At 36.9% G+C, this 25184-nt stretch overlaps 1 protein-coding gene across 3 annotated transcripts in view; it reads right to left on the reverse strand.

Moving 5' to 3' along the window:
• LOC149554385 (RING/U-box superfamily protein) overlaps positions 1-25184 on the reverse strand; it is a 208109-nt gene that overhangs the window by 52597 nt on the left and 130328 nt on the right. For all 3 annotated transcript variants that reach the window (XM_089828460.1, XM_089828462.1, XM_089828461.1), the window contains exons 9-10: positions 24711-24818; positions 4895-5001 (exon numbers count right to left, since the gene is read on the reverse strand). In XM_089828460.1, the coding sequence (XP_089684586.1) occupies positions 4895-5001; positions 24711-24818 (215 nt within the window). The remainder of the gene's footprint in view (positions 1-4894; positions 5002-24710; positions 24819-25184) is intronic.

The raw sequence follows: 25184 nt of genomic DNA on the forward strand, positions 1-25184 counted from the left end.
CGCTCTTCACATCCATCTGATGAACTTTCCAACCATACTGAGCTGCAATTGCAAGAAGAATGCGAATAGTGCTCATCTTGGCTTTCAGAGCAAATGTCTCCTCATAATCAATGCCTTCGCGTTGGGTGAATCCTCAAGCAACAAGTCTAGCTTTGTATTTGTCCAAGGTACCATCTGCATGGTACTTGACCTTATAGACCCATTTACAACTAATGGGTTTCTTCCTAGGAGGGAGATCTGAAAGAACTCAGGTGTGGTTCTTTTGAAGACTCTTAAGCTCAGCATCCATTGCTTGTTCCCATTCTGGAATTCCTTTGGCCTCTGCATATATCTGGGGCTCAAGGATACTATGGATGTTGGCCATAAGAGCTATATTAACTGTGTTGTGTTGAAGGCTCTTATTTCTAGAGGTTCTACCCTCAATGAGTTCATCAGAACGAAGATCACTAATCGTTTGAGCCCACCATTTTGGCCGAAGAGTCGAGGAGCCAATATCAGATGCTGTCGGAATAGCTGGATGAGAAGCCGGAGCAGGAGTTGTATTATCTAGAAGTGACTGAGGTGGTGTATCAGTAGCATCAAATGACTCATATAAAATAGAAGAACCCAAGTCAGAGATTGCTGAAGACTGAATCTCGAAATGTGGTGGGGAGTCAGAGAGCGGAAATGGTCCGAGTTCCTCATCAAACACAACATCACGACTGAAGATTAAACGATCAGTATTTACATCAATCAATCTGTAGGCCTTATGTGTGTGACTGTATCCTGTAAACATAAGTTTCTAGCTTTTGGAATCCAACTTAGTGCGTTTGGCATCAAGAATCCATACATATGCCAAAGAGCCAAAAACTTTCAAATGGTTGATCCTAGGTTTGCAACCAGACCAGGCTTCCTCAAGAGTCTTATGATTAACTGCAAGGGTGGGTGACCGGTTAAGAAGGTGGACAGTTGTGGATACTGCTTCTGCCCAATATTTTTTGGGAACATTTCTATGTTCTAGCATAGCCCTAGCCATTTCTGTGATGGTATGGTTTTGACGCTCTACAACACCATTTTGCTGAGGGGTGTGAGGTGTGGTGAACTGACATCTAATGCCATGAGTAGTACAGAAGGCAGAGAAAGCAGAAGAACAGAATTCCCCCCAATTATCAGTCCTAAGAGTACGGATGGAGGAACCAGACTCTTTTTCTACTAGAGCTTTAAACTGCTGAAATACAAGAAAGGCATCTGATTTTTGCTTAAGAAAATATACCCACATTTTGCGACTGAAATCATCCACAAAGAGTAAAAAATACCTATTCCCAGTAATAGGAGTATTCATAGGACCACATACATCAGCATGGACCAACTGGAGTACTCTAGATGCCCGCTATGATTCACCATTCTTAAATGGTGTCCTATGTTGCTTCCCTGCTTGGCAAGCTTCACAAACACGATGATTCTGGGTCTGAATATTAGGTAGGCCATGGACTAAATTATCCCGAGCAAGTTGTGCTAGATATTGAATGTTCAGATGACCGTATCGCTAATGCTAGAGACTGCTGAGAGCAGATGATTCGGCGATGAAGGCATGCTCAAGGGAATCGCCTGAATCTACAAGCCTATAAATACCATGATCCTCAAGACCGAAAGCAAGGGTAGTGCAAGAAGCATGATCAATAATCGAACACTTATTTCCACTGAAAATGACATCCAACTGAGGAGAGTGCTTCATAATCTGACTAACAGACAAAAGATTATGTTTCATGCCAGGAACATAACATACATTGAGAAACATGAGTTTTCTTCCTCCAGACTGAATCTGAACATTGCCCTTGCTGACAATATTGTATTCTTCGCCGCCTCCAAAGATTACTGAGTCAGAATAGGGAGTGAATTCAACAAACCAATCACGCCTATGAGTGAAATGTCGGGAGGCACCAGAATCGATGTACCAAGCAGAAGATTTCACATGATTTGCAAGTATGCTAGCCATAAAGGCATGGTAGATAGATTCTTTCTGCTCTGAGTGTTGGGCAGCATTGGCTTGCTGTTTAATTGAGTCTGACTTCTGATGCTGCTGATACAGATGCTTATAATATGTGAATATTTCAAATGGCACAAACTTCAAGGTGAGAAAATGAAAGACCCATAAAAATTGGAGTACCCAAAAAAGAGCTCGAAAAACCCAGAAATAAAATGTTGTCGCAATCCGGATCCGATGGCTCAAAAATTGAGGCACAAAAAACAAGGCACCCACAAAAATTTGATGAAGACCCATTTGAGATTTCGAAAAACCCATCAAGAATATGTGATCAAAAAAAATTTCTGAAGTCAAAAAACTAGGGTTTCGAGCAGAATAACGGTCGGCGGCCAAAGAGGTCAAAAAAGGCAGAAATATGATGTTTGCAGGTAAAAAAAACAACAAAACCCAGCAACAGAAACGCGAGCAGAATATCCAACAGGGATAGACAGTCCCGTTAATGAAAAAAAAACCAAAAAATCCCACTTTTTGAGATCTGGGTGTGAACAGATTTGAAAAAACGACCTCCACAGTTGAAAAAAATGACCTTCAGATTTGTGATTTACAGACTAAGCCACGGGTTTCCAAGAAAAAAAATTGGCAGAAAACAACTCCACGATTTTCCAAGAACGCCAGTAGCTGAAGACAATTTTTCAGTCGATTTGCACATAGGGTTTAAATCCTAGCTCTGATACCAATGTTACAAATGTAAATGGCGGAATACTTGAATGAATTAATCAAAGCTCAAACTGGTCTATATATACAAAGAGGAGAGTCGAATAGAATAGAAACATTCTATTCTAGACTACACCTAAATATTAGAAACATTCTAATATTTACAGAGATATAATAAGATACAATAGTGAGCATTAAAAAGAAACATGAAGGTTATTTATTTTAATAGTGCCTTCTTCTAGCATGCTTGAATAATATATGAAAATTGGTGGCATTGTGGAGATCGTCTCTCTAGGTGTTGAGGGCAAAATCACTTTATGCTGGCATTCTTCTCATTGTTGCAAGACACGGTCAGGAGAGTGTGTGATTGAGTTCCAAAGTTAAAAAAATTCCTCTATTGGTCAACTTTGTTATTACTAGGAAGGGTTCAATTTGTAGTTTGGAAGTTGGAAGTGATGTGCCAAGTGATAAATCTGATCTGCTGTTAGATTTTTGAGTCATTAGTAATTCTAAGGCTACTGTCCATGTTCATAATCACTGAGGAAGCTTTCATGTGAAGAACCATATCTGCCGAAAGTATTAGACAGGTCTAGAGCAGGTCATGCAAGCTCGAAGTTGCTGTTCACAATCAAGTTCTGGCAGTGTATACATAACTGAAGTTGTGTCACCAATCATTGCAAGCTATGTACCATCTATAATGGTAGTGTCACTTTCCAAGTTCATTGTGTATCACTTAGAAGATTGTTGAATGTAATTTAAGGTCGTCAATAGCTGGTATTATCTGCTACAGGAAGTCATCTTATATAAGCGTTTAAGTCTAATTGTCACATAATTGGCAGAGCAACAGCTACTTCAACGGGCAGAACTTGTCTTTTCAGGTCACCAACGGTGATGGGAAGACAATTACCTCCTACAATATCGCTTCAAACGGATGGAAATTTGGCCAGAGTTTTAGCAGCACCCAGATTCACTAATTAGTGCTGCAGCTTCAAATTTTACTGGAATCGCCATTCTCTAGTATTTATTCACTCACCCATGCAGCCAAGTAGGCAGCCAAAATAGGTTTAGGCCTTTTTATATGTAGGTAATGTTGATTTATTGGTGTGCTGGTTATGGAAGGCAGCGGCAGCAGTAGCAGTTGGTCTCATGGGACCATTGCTATGATTTAGGTAGTGTATTTACTATTGGGCTTAAGCCCCTGGCAGAGGTGGACTAGTGAGTCGCTGACACCTACCCTTCTGCAAGGTAATTTTATATAATTGCAACCTTCCTCTGTATTTCCACAGAATTAGTTAGAATAGGGGCATTCCTTATCATAGTCTTCACATTGTAAATATCTCCAACTATTCAGTGTTGACATCTATATCTATATATATGTAAGTAATAATTGCCCATTTTGAACTTCTAGTGCCACACTTTACATTCTTCCATTATTGTGGGTGCTGTAAAAAGTAGGTATATGATATGTCGACAAAATTGTACGATGGGCCATTCAGATTACCTTGCAAGCTTATTATTATGAAATTAGACAAATGATTGCTTTAGTTCTTCACTGTTGCAAAGCATGAAGGAAAGGGGAAAAGTGAAAACCAGAATATATTCTTTATTGCGGTGAACTTCCCTGAACCTTTTTTTCTTTCCGACTGTCAATAGATGTAGATATTTGTCTTGTTGTCGAAGGCTTCCTCTTCCTAATTTAACATTTGGCAGCGAATGGTGAGTAGGTATTCCAAGTGCCGAAGAAAAGATGTGTAAGAATTTACAACAAATCATTTTATAAAGCAAAATGATTATACACTGCCAAATAAGAAAAATGGGTTTAAAGAGGGCTAGTGTGATAATGGATTACATGCGTATAGAGGAGACACAAGTTCATATTGCCACACAATGTTGAGATTGCATACAGCCCAGAGGCCACCATCAAAGCCATGACTAATAATGCGACCAATGTAAATGCAACTTGCACACACCTAAAAATGGGACCCATGTATGTGTCCCTGGCCTATGCAAGATTTCCAGAGTTACAAACCAAAAAAGAAATTACTACTGAATAATACTGGTGAAGTGAAATAAGTATAAGATATTTAGTTTACAAACCATGTACACAATTTCAATAGTTCAGTAGCAAACTGAAAGGAAAATAGCATACCTCGAGTTAAAATTAATCAAGATGAATAAACACCTAAATTGGAATTACAAAGGAACAAAGATATATACCGGCAGAAGTGCATCGTTGTTGCACTGAATATTAAATTGAGATCCATTATTTCCAGCTTTTTGCGACTCCCAATAGGCGTTACAGAGTACTTTCCCACACCCTAAACCTGTCAATGTTAAAAAATTAAGGCTTTCAAATTTCTCCTAGAGATTAAATTTATAAGGACAAAAAAATTAAAAGATTTCCACAATCCATACAAATGTTCATAAGCACTTTCGGATTCGATTGTGTAAAGTATTTTACCATCAACGTTTTGAATCACACTACACGATCCATCATCTTTTCTTTCCTTGTACTCTCTTGCACCCTAACGATGGATCATGTAGTGTGATTTGGAATGCTGATGGTAAAAAAAAAAATTACATAATCATATCCAGAAACTCTTATGAACAAAAAAAATCATAACTGCTTCATACTAGTTGATTTTATATCATCTGAAAAGAAAACTACATCAGACCCTATTTCCCATGTTCTCCGAAATGAGTTGAATCTTTAACAATGAAAAATTAAACTCTAGATGGCAATCACAATATTGGTACAAGGATAGTGACATGTAATCTTATTATTTAATTCAGCCAATCTTCCTGTAGGAAAAAGAAATGACAAATATCAGATTTTCTTCCACAGATTTGTCAACAAGAATGATTGTGTTCAATAAAAGAAACTATTAAGGTATGTTTTGCACAGAGGTATTTCCTGGATTCATATTCAACTTGTTATTAAATATTCAACTTAATTATGCAAAGTTTAAACACACAAAGAAAATATAAACCATTATCATTTATCTCTCCCGTGACTTCCAAGAATTCTCTCTATTCTCAACCATTTAATAAATTAACATTTTACAGTTATAAATTTATAATTAAGAACTTCAAATTTTACAACTAAACTTATTCCACCATATTATTCTGTTTGATAATGGAATCCAACTAGTATCTACTCATATATTTGGAACAATGTTTCCAAGTCTTATCTTCACAATATCAGTAAACGGTGCTTTTCATTTTTCCATGTAATTATATCTTAAAAACTAGCATTTCCAATCACAGATACATAGATTTTCATTCCTAACTATTGTTAATATAAAAGCACAACTTGTATTTAACCTCTTTGAGAACCCCCTGTCTCAATTTACAAATACTTAAATCAAAATTACAGAAGACATTTGATGTATGTTCTTTCATTATCCATAAAAATCCATTTTCATTTTTACTAACGATGGCACATCACCAATATTAGTGTTCTACATCAGAAGGCCACCTTGATTGTTGTAATGAGATTCAACGAAACTAATATTTCAGCTAACTAGTTCTAATGCTCCAAGCAGCTCAATTCACACATACTTGCACATGAAAGAAATACACCTAGATGATTGTGTGTGCTAGTGTCCTAACAAAAATTTAGGACTTTTTTATCTGATGAGGTTAAAACAAGAGAATTTTTCGTAAGCCCCAATCCATTATGCTTCAAAATTTAGCCCATAATGTCCCCTTTTTGGCATGACCACGATAAGAATGGATTTAGCCTATTAATAGGCCCTTGTCGAGTAATACTAGTGATTAGAGGACACTGTTGAGAATTATGGCTCCCTTTGGTAGCGCTTAATATTTATAGTAAGTCAATGGATGGTTCTGATGACGTTAGATGAGTTAGAGGAGTTGAATATGCTCTCAGTTTTAATTTTGGCTTCAAGTTTGGGCTACAAGAATCTTGGAGGGAGTGTCTATTTTTAGTAAGTCACCCCGTCAAGTTCATTCAATGTCTTTTGTCTTCAAGATCATTCATGTGTTGTCAAATTTTGATTCTGATGCTTTTCCAGTCCTTTTTGCAAGATAGGTAAATTATGATTGTTATTTAATTAAATACGTTGAGGTTGTTATTTTTGTTGGTATTGTATATTGGTCACCTTAGTGCCATAGCTCGTTGGAACTAGGTTGAAGAGTTTTAAATCTTGGGCACAAGAAACAATGACCTTGTGTGTCACAGCATCATAATATTGTTGAAAAGAACATTTTTGGAGCCAAAGGGGGTTAAGAAATTATATTATTCAAATATGTGCCTAAGTATAAAGCAATAGGATTCTAAGTGAAAGGTGCATCTAAGAAGCTACATGGCATTTGGTGTGATGGTGTTTGGCTTTTAAATGTTATTAAAAAGCACTCCATGAGTAGGAATTCATTATTCATGTTGCTTATGCTTTTTAATAAGTTTGTTTGGAGAAGAGTTTGAAACAAGGATTTCAGCAATGTTGGAGAATTGTGAATTCTTCACTATTTGAGCACTTTGAAATTGTGAAGCACCAGGTGAATTGTATTTTGTCTACTAAGCATTTGATTTGCATTCTTTTTGATAACTGAATGGTGTTCATGTATATCATTCAATCATATCTACTGTTGCATTGGAGGTAGAAGGGTTTTAATTCAGCATGGGTATTTATCTACAAACATACCATAATTTTGGTGTTCTTTTGAAGAGCTTTGCTAACACAGGGCTAGATGTAGAATTTGGGCTCGAGGTACACCTAACTGTCCAACTACCTTGTTGAATAAACACAACTAAAACAAAACACAGAGAACAACACCAAGGAGAGAGAGAGAGAAAGAGAGAGACAACAATATCTTATTGATTCATCAAATAATCTACAAACATGCTCGGTTGTGAGGCCTTCTAGGTTATGGACAATACAATGATCAGAATTGCATCAAAATGCATCCAACATGATATAGCTACGACCAGATATCCCGATTCTAAATCGCTAATTATACAATTCTTCTACTTAATCTCATTCTTTTTCACACCCTCTAAACCTAAACCTGAACTCGTCACTTATACTTGCTAAAACGACATACAGAAGATTCTAGATCTTTACATAAGAGAAGGCCAACCTTTTAACCGTCTACATGCATCCCAATGCACAATTATTACATTAAATTCATAGCTCAAATTAAATGAACAAATTCTCTCACTAGGAACCAATCACAGGAAAACTCAGTCAAAGAAGGCTCTGAGTACCAAAAGAAAAAACCACCAAGCTCACTCGGCACATGAAGGAACTTGGCGATCACAGGAGCTAGGCGATACCGGAGCTCAACAATACTGGCACTCGACAACAACTACAACTCGGCAACAACTAACAGGATGAAAAAAGATGAGCAAGAAAGAAAGGTAACCTAGGATGGTCCTGCGTTAGACAACCAGGGTTGAAAGAAATGATTCTCCTAAATCATGAAGGTATCAAAACCCGAGCTGAATCCAACTCGGATTGAGAAATCCAAGTAGCATCATCAATTGGTTTGTGCTTCCATCTCACCAAATATTCATAGTAATTTTTTCCTTTTGTGCTCTTACCAACTCTCTGATCCAATACTATTCAATCCACTTTTTAGGATAATCACTTGGTGCAACAACTTCATATTCTAACTCATGATGCTCATACAAATCAGCAACATTGAATATAGGAGATATATCCATGTCATCAGGTAACTCAACTTCATAAGCATTACCACTGTCAAACTTTCTCAAGATTCTACAAGGGCCAAACTTCTTCATTTTCAGCTTACTGTATTTTCCAATACGAAATCAACCTTTCTTCAAATTAACCATCACCTCGTCACCAACTTCGAAAACATGGTATCTTCTAGACTTGTCTGCATTCTCCTTATACTTCTAATTACTTTGTTCCAACCTCAACTTCATTTCCTCGTACAAAGACTTCATAACATCAGCAAATACTTCACCTTCAGCACATCTCTTCTCTTCACCAGCAATATCCCTTAACTTTGATATACTTCTAGGCTGCATTCCAATAACAATCTCAAATGATGTTTTCCCAATACTCCTATTTACAAAATTATTATATGCAAACTTAGATTGTGCCAATACCATCTCCCAATTACTCAGCTTATCTATATCTAAACATCTCAACAAATTACCCAAGCTTCTATTCAAAATCTCTTTCTGTGCATCTGTCTATGGATGGAATGTAAAACTAAACTTCAATTCAATATCCATCTCCTTCAACAAAGTCTTCCAAAAATAGCCAAGAAACTCATTGTCTCGGCCAAAGATAATACTCCTCGGCAACCCATGCAATCTAACAATCTCTTTAAAGAAAAGCTCCACAACATGCACTACATCAGATGTCTTCTTGCATGGTATGAAATGTGTCATCTTAGAAAATCTATCCACAACAACAAATATAGAATCATACCCTCTTGTTGTCTTAGGTAAGCCAAGAACAAAATCCATACTAATGTCACTCCAAGATTTCTTAGGAACAAAAATAGGTGTATACAATCCAATATTTTGACTTACTCCTTTTGCAGCTTGACAAATTCCACAACTACTTACAAACTTCTAAACATCCTTACACATCTATGGCCAATAATACTTGTCTTTAAGCAAACTTAATGTCTTATCAATTCCAAAGTGTCCAACCAATCCACCACAATCTTTTTCCTTATTTAAATTAACTCTCATAGAACCTCTTGGTATACACAATTGAATCCCTTTGAACAACATACCTTCTTGAATGAAATAATCATCATACTTACTTGATTGATCTGATAGATTCGGTGCTCTGCACTCTCTCCACGCCTTAGAAAAATTAGGGTCAATGTCATCCAACTCCATCTCATCAAAGCCAAGAACTTCAATTTTCATCTCGATCAACAAAGAACGTCTTCTGCTCAACTCCATGTGTCCACTTGAAATCCTCTTTATCTCCTCTCATTGATTCAATCATGGCATTACAAACAGAACTGAAATTCCTTAAAATTAGCAAAACCGTGAAATGATCTGTAATGTCCCCATTTCCAAAATTAATCTAATAATAATAATAAAACACTATGATATCATAATATTTATCTCTAAATTGAATATTGATTCAGTCAATACATAACGAATAAACATCAAATATCCAGTAACACCATCAAGCATATTCATCGTCAAACTCTATCAATCAATTATAATAAGTCAATAATTATCAATAGAGTTGACTTCATAATACATTGGAAATATCTTGCAGATATAATACAAAAATAAAGGAATTGATAGAATCAATATCAATAAATGATGAGTCTATCATCCCTTCAAATTGATAGCAAATAATAATACGAGGAACTTATGACAAGGTTCTGATTAATTAATGAGATTAAGACAATGAATTCTACATCGATAGAATTATGGCAACATATGTAATCTAACTTAGATCATTCGACTCAACATCATCGCCCAGCGTTGTTCGTTGCACACATACTTGTCATGACGGAAATCCAATGTCTTCCAAATGATAGATATTATAGAGTGATTAAAAATAATCAATGATGGTTATGAAGAAGTGTGAACAAAGAGAAGAGACATATCTCTCAAATCACACCCACTACCATCGCACGAGATATAAGGCAAACCAATCCCACTGTATTGGAAGGGACGAGGAACAATCAATGCAAGTCAGCGAAAAATAAACGATATCAAGTAGGGAAAAGGAAGCATGCACATTTGAAATCTACAGGGAAAAGGAGTTCGAGTTAGCTTTGTTACAAGCTAGAGTTGTCGTTGCACCAAAAGATCGACCTGTTGATGCCTGATACAACCACTAGACTTATGGAACACAGGAGGCAGTTAAGCCATGTCACGAATCCCGAAGGGGAAGGCTGGCAGTTAGTCCAACAAGGTTGTCACTTTATTCAAAGTTATTCAAATAGGGAACATTACATGATCTTAACTCAGCCAAATTCTCAAGTGTAGGCCACTCCAAAATTGCTTTAACCTTCTTAAGGTCCATTTTCAAACCATCAGCTGAAATCACAAATCCCAAATACACAATCTCCTCTTACATAAAAGAACACTTCTTTAAATTAATCAGCAACTTCTCTTTTAGCCTTATCTTTGTTGCCCTATCTTTTATGAATTCAGAGGGAGATTTTATTGTCTGCTCTGGGACTATTTTTCTCTTTCAGCTTTCTTCAGTTTTAGTGATCAGCCGTGTCTCGTGCTTTATCTTCAAGAGGCCACCTTGCTCTACAATAGTATTTTACAGTCACTACTTCCTTACCGACATACCTCTGATCAGCTCATTACTGCCTTTTTCTAACCCTTATCTCCTTTACATGGTGAGAAAAGGTCGTTCAGTTCTATCGGCCATTCTAGGTCTGTCAGACTCCACAACAGTTTCTTACGTTAGCGACACTATTCCAGGAGCTCACAGACACGAATCAGGGCTCATGTCCACCCGCAGTCTTATCCTTCTATGACTGATTTCTTTTCGCCATTGAAGGACTCCTAGTCTTTGTCTTGGCCTTTCTCTATGCCTTTCTTTCCCTCTTCTTGCTTCTTGTTGTTCACTTTCTCGGAGATCGTTTGGTGCTCATGTTGTTGTCTTGTTGTAAACTCTCAATCCCATAGACCTTTTGTGGTCTTTTGTTGGACATTAATATTAGTATCTTATCTTTCAGCCTCTGCAACACTTGCCTAATATGCTCAAGATGTTCTTCCTTAGGCTTACTAAATACTAAATATCATCCAAGTATACATTTACAAATTTACCCAAGAACTTCTTTAGGACTTCAATCATCAACTTCATGAAAGTACTCGGTGCATTAGTCAAACCAAAAGGCATTACCAACCATTCATAAAAACCATCCTTTGTTTTGAAACCAGTCTTCCACTCATCACCCTCTCTGATTCTGATCGGATGATAGCCACTCTTCAAATCAATCTCGGTAAAGTATTTTTCTCCACTCAAACAATCCATGACATCATCCATCATCAGCATCGAAAACCTATATTTTACTGTTATCATGTTAATAGCTCTGGAATCAGTTCACATTCTCCATTCTCCACTCTTCTTAGGTGCCAATACACCAGGTATAGCACATGGACTCAAGCTTTCTCTGATCAAGCCTTTTTGCAACAACTCCTACACTTGTTTGTTAAGTTCTTCATATGGTGCTTATTCAGAAAACTAGCTCCAGGAATCAAATCCATACAATGACTTATACTTCTTACTAGTGGTAAACCATCAAGTATATCTTCTGTGACAATCGCCTTGTATTTACTAAGCAAATTTTCAATTTTTGCTAGTACTCGGCTATTACTGTCATCTTTTGCAATCACTCAACCTCTACTATCTTCTATCACTCAGCCATTTCTAATTTCTGTCACTCGGCCATTACTATCACAACTCGGTCCTCTAGCAATCACAACAAAAAAGACTTGGTTCTTCTTCATGTTCTCAAATTGTTTCCCGTTAACCATACTAACTCTAACAGTAGTACAATTTACCTCATCTAGAACTTCAACCAAAGGCAACAACATTTTCCTCACTTCATTCACCAAAAGATTATATTGATTCAATCTATCATCATGCACAACATGCCTATCATACTACCAAGGTCTACCTAATGGAATATGACAACAACCCATAGGCATAATATCACAGAAGACTTCATCAAAGTAGTTTCCAATCTTGAATTTCACAACGCATTGCTCACTTACCAACAACTTATGCTCATCCTTCATCCATGATACATGATAGGGTTTACAATGTTTCAACCTTAGCAACTGCAACTTTGTAACCAGCTCCTCTAATGCCAAATTTGCTAAACTGCCACTGTCAACAATCACTTTGCGACATTTTTCTGCCATCTTACATTTGGTTTTGAAAAGACTTTTCCTCGGGACAGATTCTTCATCAACTCTTTCACTACACAAAGTTCTTACCATCAGGTTTTCTCCAACCTCAAGTTCAGTCAGTGAACCCTCAAGGTTTTCTTCAATCACAGCATTTCAGCCACTACTACCTTCATTCTTCCTTCTAGAATGTTTACATTCAAAGGCTCAATGTCTTTCTTCACCGCATTTAAAGCAGTTACCACTAAATCCTCATCCATAACTGCCTTGGTAATAATTACCTCTTCCTCGGTAAGAACTACTACCTTTCCACTCGGTCTTGCCTTTCTCATCACTTTCCCATTCAAATTTGCCTTTATCTGGGACTATATTGTCAGATCTGCCACTCTCTCCATTAGATCTACCTCTGCCTCTATGAAATCTACCACCTCTACCTCTTTGTCTTTGTTCATGCTTCTTTGTCAAGATCTTCTCAGCTTTCAAGGCATATTGATATGCCTCTTCCACATTATCCAATTTCACAAAACTTATTTCATCTTGAATTCTAGATCTCAATCCATTTAGGTATCTTGTAACTTTCTCAACCTCATCAACAACATGTCCTGATCTAATGTCCAATCTATAGAATTCCTTGGTGTACTCCTTCACAGTCATTTCCTCGTCTCAAATTTTGCATCTCCATCAACAAGCTAACTTGGTAATCGGTAGGAAGGAACTTCTTCTTCACCTTGTTCATCATTTTCAATTAGGTTCTAATCTTTTCTTTTCTTCTTTGTCTATCAGTTTGCAAATGCTCCCATCACAGTGAGGCATGACCTTTCAACCTAGTGACTGCAATTCTCACCTTCCTATTATCAAGAGTGCTTTCAAACTCAAAGAACTTCTCCATATCAGATATCCAATCCAACACAACATTGGTGTCCAATTTGCCATCATAACGAACAACTTTGACAGTAGGCTTTGAAAGTGCCTTACACAAAACTTTCAATAGTCTTTCCTCATCTTGATCTTCCTCAAGCTCAGGAGTAAGGTTTGGTGCCTTTGCTTCATCATCACTCACATCATCAAGATGCGCTCCTCTCTTCTAGGTTGTCTCCATAGCATCTAATCTGGTTGCAATCTATCTCAACATGTCCATTATGGCATTATCAGCATTTCCTCTTCCTCGAACCATCTTGATAAACAGGTTCCCACAAGATCATAACCCTCTGCAAGCTATAGGTCAAATCCTCAAATTTGTCATCCTACAACCAAGATCTAGGGTTCCACATGATCCAATCCCACAAACAACTGTGCTCTGATACCACCTAATGCAAGGATGGATGGAGAATTAGGGCTAGAGGAAAACCTATCTGTCCAACCACCTTGTTAAGTAAACACAATGGAAGAAAAACACATAGAACAACACCAAGGAGAGAGAGAGAGAGAGAGAGAGAGAGAGAGAGAGAGAGAGAGAAACAACAATATCTTATTGGTTCATCAAATGATCTGCAAACATGCTTGACTGTGAGACCTTCCAGGTTATGGCCAATACAATGACCAGATATACATCAAAATGCATCCAAGATGATACAACTGCAATCAGATATCCTAGTTCTAGCTCGCTAATTCTACAATTCTTCTACTTGATCTCATTCTTTTACATGCCTCTTAATTTGAACCTAGACTCGCTACTTATACTTGCCAAAACACTTACAAAAGATTCTAGATCTTTACATAAGCGAAGGCCAACCTCATAACGGTTTGCACGCATCCCAATGCATGATCATTACATTAAATTCACAGCTCAAATTAAATGAACAAGTCAGCTCTCACTAAGAACCAATCACAAGCAAACTCAGTCAAAGAAGGAACCTAATATCAAAAGAAACTACGAAGCTCACTCGGCAAATGAAGGAACTCGGTGATCATAGCAGCTCAACCATCATAGGAACTCGGATGATACCAGAGCACGGTAATACTGGCACTTGGCAACAACTGCAACTCGGCAACAACTGAAAGGATAAACAAAGATGAGTAGGAAAGAAAGGCAATCCAGGATGCTCTTGCATCATTTGCAGTGGCAGCGATCTGCAATAAATAGTTGTGATTTCATACCTTGGACCTACGTTCCAAGTCTATCTATTGTGTTTGGGTTTGCTGGCAACGTTCATCATTTACTGGTTGCATATTTCCTATTGTTGTAGCAACATTTCATGCATTGGATCTGAATTCTTCACAATAAGGAGGACATGCTATATTCTGAGGCCATGGTTAATAATGTCGGAGTGACATTACAGCTGGAGACTATATTAATTATTGCAAATCATTTCCAGCCTTCAAGTTGAATCTCCTATGTCATCCAAGTTCTCTAAATAATTAATGTATGAGCCTTGTCAAAATTTGTTGATGATCAATTGCAAATTAAAGTTTGGAAACATTGTTATCAGTTTCTTCCATTCACATTTATGTATTTATCTTTATTTGAAAAAATAAAACAATTGCAAATTTCAAAACCTCAAAACACAACAAAATCGATTCTTCAGCATAAATTTGAAGTGAGCCAGCAGGGCTGATGACCCAGCCCTATGCTGTCATTTGATGATGACTTATTACAGCAGATTGCCCTTATCTTCAGTTATAACATCAGCCTGTTCTATCATTGAAACAATCGGCCCCTATTTTGTAATACATTATGGTATAGAAGGTTACTTTATTCCAAATGTCCCTAAATCTTAAATTTAGTAACACAAGTGATATAAATTTCCACATACTATTTGAATTTTTAGGTTATGTCAGGTCCCACTTAGTTTTCCTTCTCCTGGAGAAGGTCCACAAGAGCTAAATTACTTATAAATTCTATGTTTATTTTATTCCCAAATACACGTAGTTGAACTCAATTGAATTCCCAAAATTAAATTTTCTTGCTCAAGAAATATTACATAACATTCAAATTTATACATTAACCAAAGTGTATGTAAGTATGTATATATGTATGCGTATAGTATTTCAAGAATTATTTTTTCTCGTAGAAGAGATTTCAAAGCATTTACATTTAGGCATTCGACAAAAAATATATCAAGAAGCTTTTATGCAACTGGCATCAAGTGCGGTCCAAATGGTCACTGCTTCTGTTTGGAAGTTAGTTGGCTCTATAAAATGATTTTCTGAGACTTTGTATCGCACTTTGTTGCAGAACAGAAGATCTTCCCTATTCTATGATCACAATTTCGGTGGCTCACAACCACCCTATTGGCCTGGTTTTTCACATGTTAAAAATCCCTTAAAATTATGTTGTGAAAATTCCAGTTATCCTTGCATAAGTAGGGTTTTTTTCTTTTGATTAATTTGTGCCCTAGAAAATCCCTAATTCCATTGCCCTAGTATCAATTGTGCCCTAGGTTCTTTTTAAAAAAATTGTTAACATTGTTCGCATTTTCAAATGTGCACGGGATTCTAATTAGAACCTTAATACCCTTCAAAGAATTTCTTGTTGTACGGTTTTTATGCAATCTTTTGAAATTTTTCACTAGGTCTCAGTTTAACTGCAACACGTAACTCTTCCTTAATCCAAGGTCATCTTGTGGTTAGCTCGTGTATTATTTTTGCCTTGTTCAAGACCTTTTCGATGAGTTACTTCAAGATCTTTCGTGATCGTTGGTCATATTAAGATCGACGATCGTCGCTTTCTCGCATTTACAAGATGCATGGAGTTTAGCCAAAGCGAGAATGAGATATCTTGACACCTATCCCTAGGGGGCCCCCTTTTTGTTTTCAAACAATATATAAACAAGCATCTTTCGTGATCATTGATCAAGTGAAGATCGACGATCGTCGCTTTCTCGCATTTGATGTTGCTTGAACTTTAGCCAAAGCGAGAAAGCAACAAGCTAACATGTGGAATTTGTGGGGCCAGACTAATTTGCAAGCAACAAAAGGATGTTCCCAGTGTACTTTTCCAAATGGCATACTTTAATTGGCCATAGATGCTAACTGTTAAGGATATTCATTTCTAGAAGCCATTAGATCTTGTTTGATCGATGGTTGTCGCATTCTCGCATTATGAAGTGTGAAGTTTAGCCAAAGCGAGAACGCGAGGAGCCACATGTCCATGTGGGCCACACAATATATACTACCACAAGCAAAAATCTTAATCGTCTATTTAATAAGGATCAACGGATGTTGCTTTCTAGCTTTATGAAGTTGCATGATGTTTAGCCAAAGCGAGAATACGATGTGTTGACATGTCTCAGTGGGCCCAAATTTTAAAAGGAATGTAGTGACAACTAGGATATTTCGTGATCGTTGATCAAATGAAGATCGACGATCGTCGCTTTCTTGCATTTTGAAGTTGCTTGAACTTTAGCCAAAGCGAGAGAACGACGAATTGACACATATCCAACTTGCCAAAAAGGTAACAAAATCAATAAAGTTTAAAACAGCACCATTCGATCGTGCCAAGATCGATGGCCAAATTTCAAATTTTTGGCATAACATTCATGATTTGACTCTTGGAGCATTGACAGTGAATCAAGGCAAATTTGCGCGGGGCAAATTTGCATAAAAATTATAATTCAATGCAGAATCAATTACAAAGTGAACGGGAATTCAAGTGCAGAGAACCAAAGCTCAAAGTGCGATTTTCTTGAACAATGAATTGTTGCGAACTGAGTTTTCAATTGAAGAAACTTGTGGCAAGTACCAAAAAACTTATGATCATCAAAGGAATTGCAGTTTGAATTGAATTTTATAGATAAAATGCCTCCACGAAGAGATTTCTTTGGAAAAGTGAATTACCAGCAAAGGAATGTGCACGACGATTTCCTAGAACAATTGCCCTTTTCCACCAATGAGACAACCAAAGGGAAGGAGTTAGTCCCCAAAAACCCTAGATTGTTGGTTAGCGAAGATTCTTACGATAAGGCAAACTGACTGAGAGATGCTAAGACATCTACTGGTGGTTTGGAGTTGTTTCGAAAATGGTTTTCTGAGAGAAAGTATGATACTCCTTTGAGCAATGTGTGGCAATTTGACATTGGAAAATTGATTGTTCATGGTGTCTTCTTTGACGATAATTTATTAACAATAATAGCAAAGAGGTACGATCCAGTGCTGAGGGTAGTCAAGAATCATGCAGGAGAAAACCTCTTTAGGGTCACACTTGAGGTAATTAGGGAAGTCTTCATGCTAAACCCTAACCATCCATTGCATGAAAAGATTGACCTAAATGACTTATAGGCACAGTATGATGCTCAGAGGGTATACCTAAGGAGAGGGCCACTGCAAGAGCATTTTGTGAAGATAGGTCACCTACCATTAGTAACAGCTAATACCCCAAAGCCATTATTGAGAAAATATTTCAATCCAAGGGTACAGGAACTTTACTTCTCCATCTACAGATGTTTTGGGATGGATGAGCAAGATCACATCCAAGGATCCCTAGTTTTCATTATTGCTCAGACCCTGCACTATTATATGAGTTCCATTTTTGACTTTGCAACATACCTTGCAGAGGAAATCCATAATGGATTAATCGGCACCAACAAGGCCAAAGTTGAGAAACACTTTTGTTGGTATTCACTGCTGATGTACATATGTTTGAACAGAGTGGATTCTACTTTCTCTAAGGAGATGAAGCTGGAGTTGGACAAGGATGAAGAGAAGCTACCTATTCAGCTGTGGAGTGATGACATGACATGGGAGGTAACTGATACCAGCTTTGTTAGATTTGATAGGCATGTTGCCTCAAAGTTGAGGATTCTGTTAACTTGAAACAACCCTAGAATACCCCAACCCTTGCTAGAATTGATCAGGCCCAAAGATCATGCCAAGGGACTAAAAGTAAGCCATAACTCAGGAGACATCATCCCATACTCTGTCTCTACTGTCTTCAAAGTGTATGGTTTCCAAAGGAAGCCCCATGTCCTTCCATATCAAGTGCCACTGAAAGTTGGAATTGCAGAATTCTTATGGCAGATAGAACTAGAAGAGAAGGGGCTGATGGGCAGATCTAAAGGTACAATTTCACTCATTTCACTGTCATCCACAAGTTTGTATTCACTAAGGGAGGATGGAGGCATTTAGGTAAGTTTTTGGATAGATACCAGATGGCCCAATCTCATTCACGTTTCATTGATCCTGAGGGTTTTTATGATATTTTTAGATAGGATTAAAGGAAAATTGTATGAGCATTTTGTTTATTTTCCTAAGGATATAATTAGGAATGAGTTTTCATTACAAGAGCAGGAAGTTAGAAAAGAGAAATGGAAATTTTACAGTAGAGTTCTTGAGTTTATTAATGCATTAGATAAAAAGTATGATACTCTAGCTGATATAAAATATTGGGGAGACAAATTTAATAAACTTATGAACAATTTTGTTGGGTTTATGCAAACCCCAAATGAGAAGAATGCAATTTTGATACAAGCCTACCCAAACCAGGACGATGAAAGTGAGATAAGATTGGCAAGCAGAGTAATCATAAGCCCGGGTCAGTATACATTGCAGAAGAAGGCAAGGTATGTTGTGGCAAAAAATATAAATATACAACCTATGCCTCTGTATAAAAGACAACTTTTAGAAAGCCCTCCTTCAACACCTACTGCTAAGAGGCAGAAGTTAGAACAAGGATCATCATCTAGAGAGCTGAGGAGTACTCCCCCTCACAGACCCCCATTTGCATTGATGATGAAAACTCCTTTAGGGAGCAGCTAAAACAAATGGGAGGCCAAGGGGATATTATGATAACTGCAGCAGAGGTGCAAGGAGGAGCACTTGAGCCCTCAATGCCACTCCTAGCCCTCACAATAGAGGATCTCAAAGGGAAGGAAATTGATCCTATGGTAGAGCAGGCAACAAAAAAGTTCCTAGATGATGAAAATTTTGTATAATCTAGGGCATTTACTCAACTTTTGTGGAGGAGAAAGAATGAGAGTTTTGAGACAAAGTGCAAGAAAATAAAAGCTAAGCAACCTTCTAGACAGGACTCAGATATTGAAGAAGAGGTTAAAGCCAACCTCATGGAAGAGTTTAATCAAATAACCCCTGTAGGGGGGAGATAGCTTTTGAAAGATTCAGGAGTCGTGATATTGTCCGAGTGGGAAATTGCTAATGCAATGATTTTTGATGCAGTGAGAAAGGAGAAAGACACTAAATTCGGGAATGAAAAGGAAGTGATACAAGCCCATAAAGGGGTAAAGTACAGTGATGACCATAAAGCCCTAGTTATGTGGTCCATACAAAAAAGAGATAAAGCCAGAATCCAGGAGGTTTCAGATTCTGAGCACACAGGGAGCCTCGTGGTGTACAGAGTAGAGAAAGTAGACAGTGAAAAGGTGGCTCTGATAAATAAGGAAGTAGCAGATTTTGGGGTGGTGATTGCTGCTAAATATAAAAATAAATTCTTAGAATTGAATGAGAAATTTGAAAAGGTGTTGGAGGCCTCTGATGAAAGGGGCAGGAAAATTTACCAATTGGAGAACAAAATTGCATATATGGAGAAACAATTTGGGAAAAGAAAAGTAGGTAGGCAGTCTAGCCAGCTTAGAATTACAGCTGGTCCTGTCCCCTTGCCACCTTTTAGTCCTGGTCCTATTGTGGAAATTCCGAGCACTCCTCAACAACCAGAGTTCTATACAATTGATGAGCTAAATGAGGAAAAGGTCAAAATCTGGTCATTACATGTGAAATTAGGCATCCAGCATGAACATGGGATCAGAGACACAATTTTGCATTTAGTGGATAGGTAGGCCGGTCCCTATTCTACCGAGAATTATCAAAGTTGGTGGAAATATGGAAGAAATTAAATAATAATGAAACCACCTTAAGGCCAATTTTGAATAAATGAATCAACAGAGATGATGCCATCACTGCTCTCTGTTGCTCTGTCATAGACAATTCTTATGATCAAATTGAAAAAACTTTTGACCAAACACAAAATTTGCTAACTGTTGATCATAAGAGGGATGTACCACGGAGAGGATTGAAAGTTTGCCTCTTAAGATATCTTAGCAAAGATTTTGATTAATTTCCCCATGCTCTAAAAAGCCTAGATTGTATAAAAGACAAAGAGGAATGGAGTAATGAGCTGAAGTTGCTATTAAGTGTTAGGATGGATGAAGTAGTGAACAAAGAGAACTATATCTGGTTTGTAAGAACCACAGAAGAAATAGTTCACACCCAATTATTCTTTGATTCTTTCAAGTAGGATTTTGTTGAGCAAAAGAAATTGGGAAAAGAAGTTTTTAAGAGGGAGAAAGAAATTTTGAGTTTTAACTGGTCAGATGACACACTTTTCAATAAGTGGATGGTAGACTACTCTCCAGCAATACAGCTATTGCAGATGGCAGCTGAAGAGAAAGTCGTGGACAAGGAAACTATCACAGAAGAAGTATAATTGGTTGATGAAGCAGTTCAAAGAGATAATAGAGAGAAAAATCAACAAACTGCAATAGTGGATATAGCCACCCAAACTGATGATTTGGCAGATAACCAACCAGTCACAATGAATATCCAGATATCAAACCCTGGCACAACAAACGAAGAGAATGTGGTCCCACAACCTGAAGAAAAGAAAAAGGAGCAAGATCAATCATCGGGTGCAGTGGATGTGCAAGAAACTGCTACAACAGAATTGGCCCCACCATAAAGCGACCAATGAAGAAGCCATTTTGTTAACAAGATAAAAGATCATGAGTTTTTGTCTCCTCTCGTGCAAGTTTTGTGACAGTTTTCTCCTTTTGTAAATCTTTTTGTTCTCAGGACAGCTTTCCTTTTCCCTCCATGCTTAAAGCTTGTTCCAACTCGCACTATATAACTAAGTTTCCAAGGCTAGAGGATGGTCCGAATTTCTTTCATTGCATGAGTCTTTGTAATTTTTGAGTCAGTCCATGCATACTATAAAGCAGTTCCAAAATTGAATATAAAAGTTACAGTTGCTGGTCTATTTGTGTTATTTTTCTAATAGAGATGATCAATTGTATACACTTGCAAAGAAATTAATATAAATATAGAGAGTTGATTTCATCCCAGATCTTGTCTCTTTTCTTATTTCTATATTGTTTTCTGAGATTTAATAGCAAAGTTTATTAAAGTTTCAGTTGTAATTCGTTCTGAATTATATTTCAATTTGCTTTTGCTAATAATCTAATGGATTATAAATGGTTAATGTGAATTGGAAGAACAATATGGTTTAAGCAAAGATATGATAAGTATGAGATCTGAAAATGAATACAAATAAATCCTAACACAGTGTGTTAAGGTAGGATCCAGAAGTGACTGTGTGATCTCTGAGTTATAGCCCAAATGGATAAGGCACTGGCCATCCTTGTAAATTGATCTGATTGGAATGTTTTGCACAATGCAGAAAACTTATAATCAATCAATCTTTTAAACGTTTTGATGTTTGAGTAATGATTGTCAGACAGTAATTAAATCATGGTGTCTAGGGTTTGGTAAAATAGCTAGTTATCATCTCTTTATTACCACTGAATTAGAAGAGAGAAAGCTAAATAATCTGTTATTCCTGGAATTCATGTTGTAAACATTAATTTTGAAGTAAGTATGATTGAATTCCCAAGGTAAACCCACATAAATCTTGCAGAGTTCAAAGTGGACAATACTCAAATGTCTTATTAGTTGGTCCTTTTATTATGTTTTCAGAACACCCACCTTGGTTTCTAGCTAATTCCTAGGTTTTCTGATATCTTAAAAGGTAGTTTAAATTCTGTCAAATCAGGAGCCAACATATCATAGTCTGTTGTTAGAAATTTCATTCCAATATTTAACATTGTGCATCAAGTTTGGGAAAGTCTTCATTTGAAGATAGATCTGCATTTGCTCAGCTCTTGTCCAATATTATTGTAATCTAAACTGCTATCATTATTAATACAAGGTTCCTTTGAAAGATGTATTTTCTATTCATATTTAGATTATTTAATGTTCTTGGCAATCTAATTTCAATTGCATCTGTACAACGACATAGTCTTCAAATGATGGAGGGAGTTGTTGCTGCACAACAAAGTTTTACATCTAAGGATTGTCACCATACGAACTTGGTCATACGACATCTAAACGAACAACACTGAAGCCAATTCATGACAATAGCATCGTACAACCATACATGGAGAGCAATGCATCCATATGACGTTGAGGAAGGAGGGCTTGTATGCTATGTAGGAGTGACATACGGATGGGGGGTCGATCCACTGTACATAGGGCTAATACCACCACCGGCTTACCAAAACCACCATTAGTAACAACAATTTGACCATACGCTCACTATTGGGCACAATATTCAATCTCGGCATAGGGATGTGCAATTGACTCTGTCAACCAGTACATCACACAATCGCCCAAATAGATTCTTATTTTTGTGCTGCAGAACACAAGAGTTACTTCCTTGATTGCAGAGGCTCCTTTTTACCAAGAAATATCCACAGTAAATCGATCATGCAAGGATGCAAGTGTTTACCATTTCTGACTGGCAATATGGATATCAATGGTGGACCAAAGATACAGATATTTACGAATAGAAACTATAAACAATACAGAAACTCCATGTTGTTATTCCCTAAAGGAAACCTCTCGTTCCCTCTCTTCCTGAATACTAACAATCTCTTAGAAAGTCCAACTGAAGAATCTCTGTGTTTCCTCCAAGACATCTAGAGAAGATCTCTCACTGCTGAATGTGGAACTCTCAGACACATCCCAGAAACAATTTTTGAGATACTTCCCAAATCAAACTGAAGATAATATTAAATCACATTAAATAACATTGACTTCAGTTCACTTGTTAAATACTTCAATTATTTTCCTAAAGTGACGTAAATTGTTTAATATTTACATATTTGGAAATAATATTAAACAATTAACTTAAATCCTTTCTTTTGATTTATTATAATATTGAGGAATTGAATAATATTTTGATTGTCAAAATTGGCACATTACATAGAAGGGCAGAAGTGCATAAAGAGCAAGCTCAATATTGCAGAGTCCAGATCTGCATACGCTATATTAAGGATATCAAGCTAGTCAACCTGGTGTTTATCGCTTGTTATGAGCTAGCAGTCATCGTGCCTCCCCTTCTCATCAACAACATGAAAGAAACCTGATATCCCTCATTTATTTTATGTTCTCCAAATATTTTGTTGGCAGGAGTTGCATAATGACTAATATGCTTGGACAACCACTCTATAGCAATATCAAATTAAGTGGCATCAACCCATACATTCTATGTGTCATAAATCTGCAAGCTCTTCAGTTGTTTAGACAGTCACATCTTCGTTGAAGAGATCAACGTAAGTTGTAACAATAAAGAAGTGGGCAGCCTGTCCAAGGCTTTTCTCTTTTGCAATGGATTAGAACTGGATGATTCCTTCTGTCAAGAAAAAATTTTAGGTTTTAGAGGAATATACGTACAATTACCAGCAACTCAAAATCACATTCCCTCTTTTCTGCTCTAATACCATGTAAAAAGATTGTACAGAATAATATAAGCAAATGATATTGCGCTTCTATACATTTTTCGTTCAATAAATATTACATATATAGGACTGTTAAATCCTATATTATGGGAGGATTGTTAGAACTCCAATAGCCACCCCTCTATATTTATGAGTTGTTTTAAACTCTAATTAATATTTATTTTGCTACAGGAATGATATACTAATCCCGGCACTCCTCTAGAATCTGTCATTTGTCTTAAACTCTGAACCAAGAACTGTATGAAACCCAGCTTCCAACTTAGTTGTCTATAGATAAGCCCATTTCCCAACTGAAGGATGGCAATTAACGTCACAATACATATGGGGCAAAGAATATCATGCTCATGCTATGTACTATACCTTCCGACCTTCCACAATTCTATATTCATGCATTTATCGAGGATTGAGTCATTTGGGTTTTTGCAATAGCTACAGATTCTGCATGTTATTGAATAAAGGAATGGAGAAATTTTAATAATGTCCCCAAGACCAGAAGTTTGAGCATTTTATTGTAACTCAAGGTTGAGAAGAAGAACTGTAGCTGGAATGATACATGATGGATGTCAGATATTACTTACCAAATCTGTGTAAACAAGCAGGACTAAATGAACATTTATCCAAATATATTTAAAGAGAAACAAAAGCATAGCAGTTTCAATCGAGTTCAATGAGCATAAATAAATAATCCATATCTAAAGCTATAGAGGATGAAGATTATTACACATCTGAGGAACAGATATATCAGTTCTCAAAGGCATCAGACCCCAGCATGACTGGCAAGTCAAATGACCACTCTCCCGCACACAATGAAAACCTTCTCCAACAGAACCTACAGTTGTAACATGACCACATTAAATACACTATTTCAATACTACAGCCAAAGCTAGTTTAAATTTGAGATCTTAATCCAATCTCGACTTCATGTTTGATCCTTCCATCCTCAGGCTGTTTATCAAAAAACTATTCAAAGCAGTTTTGAGTACAAAATTTCATCATACAGATACATAAACCTAACTGGCATTATGGCTTATTTCTCATTATGAAAAATTCAAACAGTTGTATGAGCAAGAGACACTTTCTGCTGCATGCTTTATAATACAATGATATAAGAAATTTGAGCTTTAGTTGTATGGTAAGAGAGTTTCATAAATGCTCCTGAGAAATCTGGATATGAATCTATCTTTAATAAACATCA

Source organism: Cupressus sempervirens, chromosome 5 (genome assembly GCF_028749045.1).
Source record: "Cupressus sempervirens isolate cs-2001-9-10 chromosome 5, ASM2874904v1, whole genome shotgun sequence".
NCBI classification, from domain to species: domain Eukaryota; kingdom Viridiplantae; phylum Streptophyta; class Pinopsida; order Cupressales; family Cupressaceae; genus Cupressus; species Cupressus sempervirens.